Source organism: Papaver somniferum, chromosome 2 (assembly GCF_003573695.1).
Source record: "Papaver somniferum cultivar HN1 chromosome 2, ASM357369v1, whole genome shotgun sequence".
NCBI classification, from domain to species: domain Eukaryota; kingdom Viridiplantae; phylum Streptophyta; class Magnoliopsida; order Ranunculales; family Papaveraceae; genus Papaver; species Papaver somniferum.
The window spans coordinates 194,424,636-194,431,605 of record NC_039359.1 but is presented as its reverse complement, the minus strand read 5'-3'; the positions used below and the strand labels follow the sequence as shown (position 1 = coordinate 194,431,605).

General features: G+C 37.6%; 1 protein-coding gene across 1 annotated transcript; it reads right to left on the bottom strand.

Annotated features, from left to right (window-relative positions):
• Positions 1-2,781: 2,781 nt before the first annotated feature.
• Positions 2,782-6,397, bottom strand: LOC113350106 (ribosome-recycling factor, chloroplastic-like). The gene is made up of 11 exons (XM_026594191.1): positions 6,213-6,397; positions 5,980-6,136; positions 5,783-5,852; positions 5,584-5,679; positions 5,405-5,502; positions 4,870-4,981; positions 4,538-4,579; positions 4,009-4,065; positions 3,857-3,907; positions 3,652-3,708; positions 2,782-3,099 (listed from the first exon to the last, which is right to left on the bottom strand). Exons 1-11 carry the CDS (start codon positions 6,265-6,267, stop codon positions 3,082-3,084), a joined length of 813 nt encoding a protein of 270 aa, XP_026449976.1. The 5' UTR covers positions 6,268-6,397; the 3' UTR covers positions 2,782-3,081.
• Positions 6,398-6,970: the final 573 nt, after the last annotated feature.

Sequence of the window (6,970 nt, the reverse complement as noted above, 5' to 3'; positions counted from 1 at the left end):
ATATTTCCCTTTCTATGAATATCACCTTGTTCTACGAATGTTTCCTTGTCTAGGAATATTTCCTTATCTAAGTTACTACCTAAAATCAGTATTCCTTTCTAAAGTTACAATTTTATAGTTCCCAAAAGAGGAAAGATACACATGTATCATGGGTCCCCCCTTTTAGAACTTGAACTCCTGCGAAAGTTAGTACTGGAGGATAAAGAACTCGAGAGTCCCTTTCTCCATGCTGAACCATCTCTTCCTTCTGGAAACTTGACCTTGACATCTATTTAGGAAAGCCTTCTTCTCTCCTTGTCGTGTCTTAGTTACTCTTCGCTCCACAATACAATATTCCTTGAGTGGTCCTTCCCGGTCAAACCACAAGTCTTCCATGTGCGGTAAGATCATCTTGTCATCTTCATCATTATATAGTAATGGTGGTTCAAACATCTTCAACCTTTTTAGGTTGTCTTCTTGTTGTTTGGTTAGGGTTTCCAAACAAACTCTACTCGGCTTCTCCTCAAGAGAACGTGTCACAAGGATAATGAACTTTGTACTAGCATTCACCAACCATTTAGCGTGAGTGGTTGTAATCAAGCTCGCTCCATCAAGAGGAGAGTTTATAGGTCGTACTACAAAAGCTTTACCATCTTTGGTAAAGGTATACCTCTGGTTTCTCCTATGTAAAATCGCATTCCAATCCCACAAGTAAGGACTGCCAAGTACAACCTGACAAACATCTAATGGAAGCACATCGCATGTAACCTCATCAATGTATGACTCATCAAAAGCAAACTTGAACGCACACTGCTCTGAAACTGGTAGCCCACCTTCCTTTTGAAGCCACCCTAAAGGATAGGGTTTTAGATGTTTGAAAGTCTTCAAACCCAACTTTTGTACCAAAGAATGTGAAAGTAAATTCTTCTGACTTTCGGGGTCAATAGCGACATCTATAAGTGTTGTCTTAACCTGCATCTTAACATTGAAGAGTGGTTCCCTAAGGTCATCTTTTAAAGGTCCTTATTTTGCTCCTGCCATAAGAGAGAGCTTTGAGTTTGGTTTCGTTAGTCGTTGGACTTCTATTGAAGCTTGTGCGACTGGTGCTACCTTCTTGGATTCTTTCTTCTACATTAGATTAGGATACTTCATTCAACACTTGTCGATAACATGTCATGTTTGTTCGCAATGAGTGCAAACTAAACCAATTTTGTCGCTAGATTTCCTTCCTCTTTGCTTGTTTTATCTCCTTTAACGACAAAACCTCCAGACTTCCCCTTGGTGTTTCCTTCCATGTCAGATTTCTTAAGCATGTCTTCAGTGACATTAGCTTTTATACTTGCTTCAGCAATAGTATCAGCTGAAAATATCTTTAACTCCTTCTGTATATACTCATGAAACCCGAAAATATACTTCATATAGATAGCATAATCTTCCAAGTCTAAATCCAAAACCATAGCTTGATTCTGAAATTCCAGAGTATATTCTTGCACGGTTTGGTTGTCTGACTGTTTCAAGTCGTACCACTTGATCCATCCCTCTTCAAGGTAGCCAACCGGATAAAATAGTTTCCTCACAACTTCTTTGAATCCCTTCCACAACAACGCTCCCTTACTTAGGTATTGTGTTTGATAAGCTTTCCACCATATTAGAACATGCTTTGAAAGCTTCAATGCTGCAAAAGCTATCTTCTCTTTCTAACCATATTCAAAGAAAGAAAAGTACGTCCCTATACGCTCTATCCAATTATGCAATTTCTTTATATCGACATTTCCATCATAAAGTGGAATATCAACATGGAAATCAATTTTTAGATTCTTACCATGATTCATAAACTTACCACGAGGTTTTGTTGCTTTTATGCCTTTAGAAATCTCATCTTCTTCTTCCTCTTCGTATTCTTCTTCTTCCTCCTCGTCCTCTTTTTCCGAATCCCAACATGGAGATTTTGTCTTTTTCGTAAGTTTCAGATTTGGTGTATTGGAACGTATACAAACAACCAACTCGTCCAGTGTAGTTTAAATATACTTCATCTCTTTTTCTAACATAATCACCTTCTAAGCAATGTGGGCTAAGGTCCTCATTATAGGTGTATTGGAACGAATACAAGCAACCAACTCGTCCAATACAAGCAACCAAGCAAGGTCCTCATTATAGTTTGAATACAATCAACCAACTCGTCCAGGATAGTTTGAATACAAGCAACCAACTCGTCCAGGGTAGTTTGAATCGTCTTCATCTCCTTTTCTAACATAACCGCCTTCTAAGCAATGTGGACTAAGGTCCCAATTTTCAAAATGGCAGTATTTAATGACTTTCTGGGTCTGATAGTTGTAAGCAATGAAGTTGCGCACCACAGAGTCCAACAGCTCTTAGAGCTGAGTCGGTAATGATTTTTCCGCTACACGTTAAGGGCGGGAAGAGTTTAGTTGCTCTTCCAAACTTCACTCCTGTCACTATGCGGCACTAATTAGGAATAAAACTCCTCCATACGATAAGACTTGCTCTTCTAGAATACCCTCAAGTTCAGCAACAATGAGTAGTAGAACATTGGTACCAAAACTAAGTTTCAAAGAGAAATTCAGTTCTTATCTCAAGTCCACGCCTTTGAAAATTCCTTCAGCGCTAAATACATCAAATTCAGAAAAAATTCCCTTTTCTAAACATTAGCCATTTGCAGACTTAAATGAAGTTCTGAAAATTTCTAACATTCAAAACCAGAAATGTTTATACAGAAGATTGTACACTAGACATAAACACATGAAAGGTCTGTTGTGATCAAAGACTTCAGACAAACTGTTAGCAAAATATTGATTTCGAATGACAGCATGTGCTAAAAGTTTGAACTATTCCATACAATTGAACAATATCAAATCAACGACAGTTTCAATGTACTCTCATTCAAAGTCTATATTCTCATATGTCATGTTCAACATCCAATACATAAAATCACAACTACAGACTTAACTTGCCTTAAAATCTTTTTTATCTTGCAAAATTTGGCAAGGTACCCTCAAAATTAACAGTGATGGCAGAGAGATTATCTGCAAGACATGTTGAAGAGTAGACTCAGCCCATTAACATTGCGTAACGAAGAGTGTTTTAGACTTTCAGCATCTCCTGAGAAACCAAACACAAATGAGATCAGCTCTAAAAAACAAGTTATGAAAGTTAAGGGACTCGTAAACACTCGAGACTTTGTGGATTTTGATTTCTATCGTTCAACTTGAAAGTTGGAGTTACGTTCAAAGTGATGTGGTGCAAAAATAGGAGATATCCAGCCTAGAAACTGATAAAAGTGAAAATGTTTAAGAATATCTTATCACATAAAAGAAGCATGTACAAATATCGCATTGTAAACGTAAAATGCATCAAAAGTACATTAACTTGCCAACTGTAGTCCCAACTCCAAACATGGCTGATAAGGTTTTAGTTATGTTTCCTTTTCGGTTATGAATTCGAGTTGATGCCCCACTAACAGCTGAAGTATGTCTTGGGCCAAGGAATTTATGAGGTGGACCCATCAAATATTAGGTCTTAACATCTAGCAAGTGGTCCAAGAGCATAGAACCTTAATTGGAGACAACGGGAGTTCTGCTTTCCATTTTTAATTTGTTTTGAGAAATTCTCTTCACAAACTTTAGTTATCAATTTAAGGAAGAACTACCATACCTTCTCTTTCAGCTTGAAAAGGGCTTCGATCTTCTTCATATAATCATCTGTTACTTTCTGTATAGAGTCGGAGAAAGGTTATGATATAGAAGATTGGAACTCGGAACCAAAAAAGATAGTGCAATTTACTAGCGGGTTCAATTTTAAAAACAGAAATGAAGTGAAACCTTTGAAAGGTTCACAGTGAATACCGCCAGATCCTTACCTGCAAATCACCTGACAAGTCTTTAACAATGTCTTCAGAAAGCTTTTTCTCCTGCAAAGAAAAATGAAGCAAAAACATCAGCATGAAGCTAACCAGTTCAATAGCAGCGCCATCGATTACAAAAAGGAAGATGTTGGATAGGAATATATAACCTTCTCAAGTTTCTCGTAGGATTTTATGGCATCCCTTCGTATATTTCTAATAGCTACCTATAAAGGTTAGAATATCAGTAAACAGCAAAAAAGGTAAATAATAGGAGCAGGAAAAGAACAGTCATGAACTTCCAAAAATACATTGTCTGATGAGAATATAGCAGACGAGTCCTCTATATCAATCACCGGGTTCAATACTAATCTCCGAGAAATACCTACTTATGCCTATTAACATATCATCACTGATGACTGGCGCAATATTCAAGGTCACCTACCAAGTTTTGATCTGCATATTGTTCTAAGTAGCTAGAAAAAGCCCACAAACACAAAATGGTGAACTAAAGATTTCAATATAATTAATGGACCTCCTAGTTTATAACAAGGAAATAAAGCATCTTCTTCTTGTCCTTCTAGCATACCCATAGACAAGTTAAGTCATTAACATATCATTAACAAATATGATACCGAGGTATTGCTTAACAGTGATCTATTTCAGAAAATCCATACAAAAATATATAAAATCATTTACCTTCCCTTCTTCAGCTTGTTTAGCTGCCAATTTTGCTAACTCCTGCACTTGACAAACATTAAAAAAAATACAGATCAGTCTTCTACAGGAATGTGCCTCCTATTTCCTATTTATAAGTAGCGATACGCTGTAATCAACATTTAGGCTCCAAAAAGACCAAAACATTATGGTCATCTGCATAGTACTGTAAATTTATACAGTTTGAGTGTTTTACATATAAAACTTATATAGGTTTGCCTAATCCCAGACGTTCAAGATGAATTTAGGCTATGGGAGGAAAGACAGAGATGGGTCAGCACTTAGCAAATGTAATGGAGGAATGTTAAACATACCTTCCTTCTCTCAGATGTCAATTGTGGAACAGTCAGCCTAATCACCTCACCATCGTTACTAGGATTTAAATCAAGATTGGAATTGACTATTGCCTTCTCGATAATTTTTAAGCTGAAAAACAGTGAATTCATCAAGAAAAGATGTAATGATTGTCAAACATAAACGAACACATAACAGTTGGGTATCTTTGAGAATACGATATGTTCTGTCTGCTTTATATTTACCAAAAGTTCAGCGCATATAGAGGCCCTAATAAACAAATTAAGTAACACAAGTTTGTTACACCAAACATCTCATTTGTATAGTCCTGAAACTGAAACTATGGAAAGACAAGAATATTCAAGTCCCTAGAAATGTTTATCCTCCCCTAATTTCTTTGCTTCTGACTCTCTAAGTCCCATTCAGATGGTAGGTCCCTTTCCCCCAAATTTTCTCATAAGAACTGCATAAAGTCAGGGAGGAATACGAAAATCGTCGTCTGATAAGCAAGCAACACACCCTAGGGTAACATAAAATGATTTTCCAGAAGCTTACCAAGATTTGTCATATGGTTGAATGAGAAGAGAGCTTCCATCTGGAGTAGTAATTTGAGCGATGCTTTTCAAGCTAACTGGACTTCCATAATACTCGACCTATAAAATTTTATGTATTTAAGTTACTCCAGAGACCAATATAGAAGAACAGATGACAAAGTAGAATGCTCAAACGAATACCTCGAGCCGATCTAGCATGGTTGGACTCGCTCTTCCTGTCCGAAAACCATTAAAATTTTCTCGAACTGTTTCAAGAGTCTTCTCCATCCTGTTTTTCTGACACAAGAACAACGACAGGACACGCTTATTATATCTTTCAAATTCTCAAAATTCCATCTCAAAAATAAAACTATGGAATTACTTAAGAACCAGGACTTACAGCATCTGATTTGATTGAAGACTTTTCAGCTTCGATTTCTTCGATTGTTGCACACTTCCAAACCCCTGTTCTGAACATGAAGCAGCGAGATGTAGAATGCATCAGAAGAAAGAACAAAACAAAAATCATATACACAAACTTTGACCGTTTACGAGAAAATGAATAAAAACCAATCAGAAGGAACTTATAATACTTGCCTCTTTTTTCCAGATTCTCCGGAGACAAGAGCAGCTTTGCAACAAAATTTAATAGAACCATCTTGAAATTTTACATAATTTGAAGATGCACCCAATGAAGATGCCTTGGCAGTAAGAGGAGGAATGCATTTTCCAGTTGCTCTATTATAAGAAGAATCTGCAATACAACATATTAATGAATTAAACCCTAAATTCAAATCCATAACAAAAACCCTAACTGAGAGAAAATTTACCTCGAACTGAAAGGAGCGACCGTATAGATGTTGCAGATGAAAATGAAATCGCCATTGAGTTGAGCGCTCGGTTTTTTTTGTTTGTCTGTTTTTTAGGGCAAGAAAATGGCGAAGAGAGGTAATAGAGTAGAGTGAGAAGATGTGGATAAGGAGATGATGATGATGGCGCGGGTGTTTCTGAGAGGGAAGGAGCTTATCTGTAATACGCTCGAATAAATATGGTTTCACTAAGTATTAGAGCGTCCACAATGGTACGATCAAAACCAAAGATCAAAGACCAAAACAAACGATCAAATTTGAGTTTAGTCTGTAGTGTCACGTTAAGGCAGTGGAGTATATTTAGTCGGGCGGATGTATAATCCACGCTTGCATGTGGAGCGTTTGTATAATCTTCGTTTGGGCCGGGCGGAGATATAGTTAACGCTGGTTGTGGGGCGTTGGTAAAGAATACGCTGGTTGTGGGGCGTACATATAGTTCACGTTCGGAGAAGGGGCGTACGTATAATCAACGCCTAGTGTGGCGGACGTATAATCAACGCCTGAATGAAGCGTACGTATAATCAACGCCTGTTTCAGGCGAACGTATAATCAACGCCTCATTCAGGCGTACGTATAATCAACGCTTCTCTCTTCTCTCAGGCGTACGTATAATCAACGCCTCACTCTTCTCTCAGGCGTACGTATAATCAACGCTTGGTTTCACTCAGGTGAATGAAGGAATCAACGCCTCATGGCAGGCGTACGTATAGTGTTGGACT

Bases quoted from the DNA above. Each gene is read 5' to 3' on its own strand.
- LOC113350106 (XM_026594191.1), bottom strand. From the start codon at position 6,267: ATGGCGATTTCATTTTCATCTGCAACATCTATACGGTCGCTCCTTTCA. The intron at 6,137-6,212 runs GTAAATTTTCTC...GTTGTATTGCAG, and splicing joins GTCGCTCCTTTCAGTTCGAG to ATTCTTCTTATAATAGAGCA. The intron at 4,580-4,869 runs GTATGTTTAACA...TGTCAAGTGCAG, and splicing joins TGACATCTGAGAGAAGGAAG to GAGTTAGCAAAATTGGCAGC.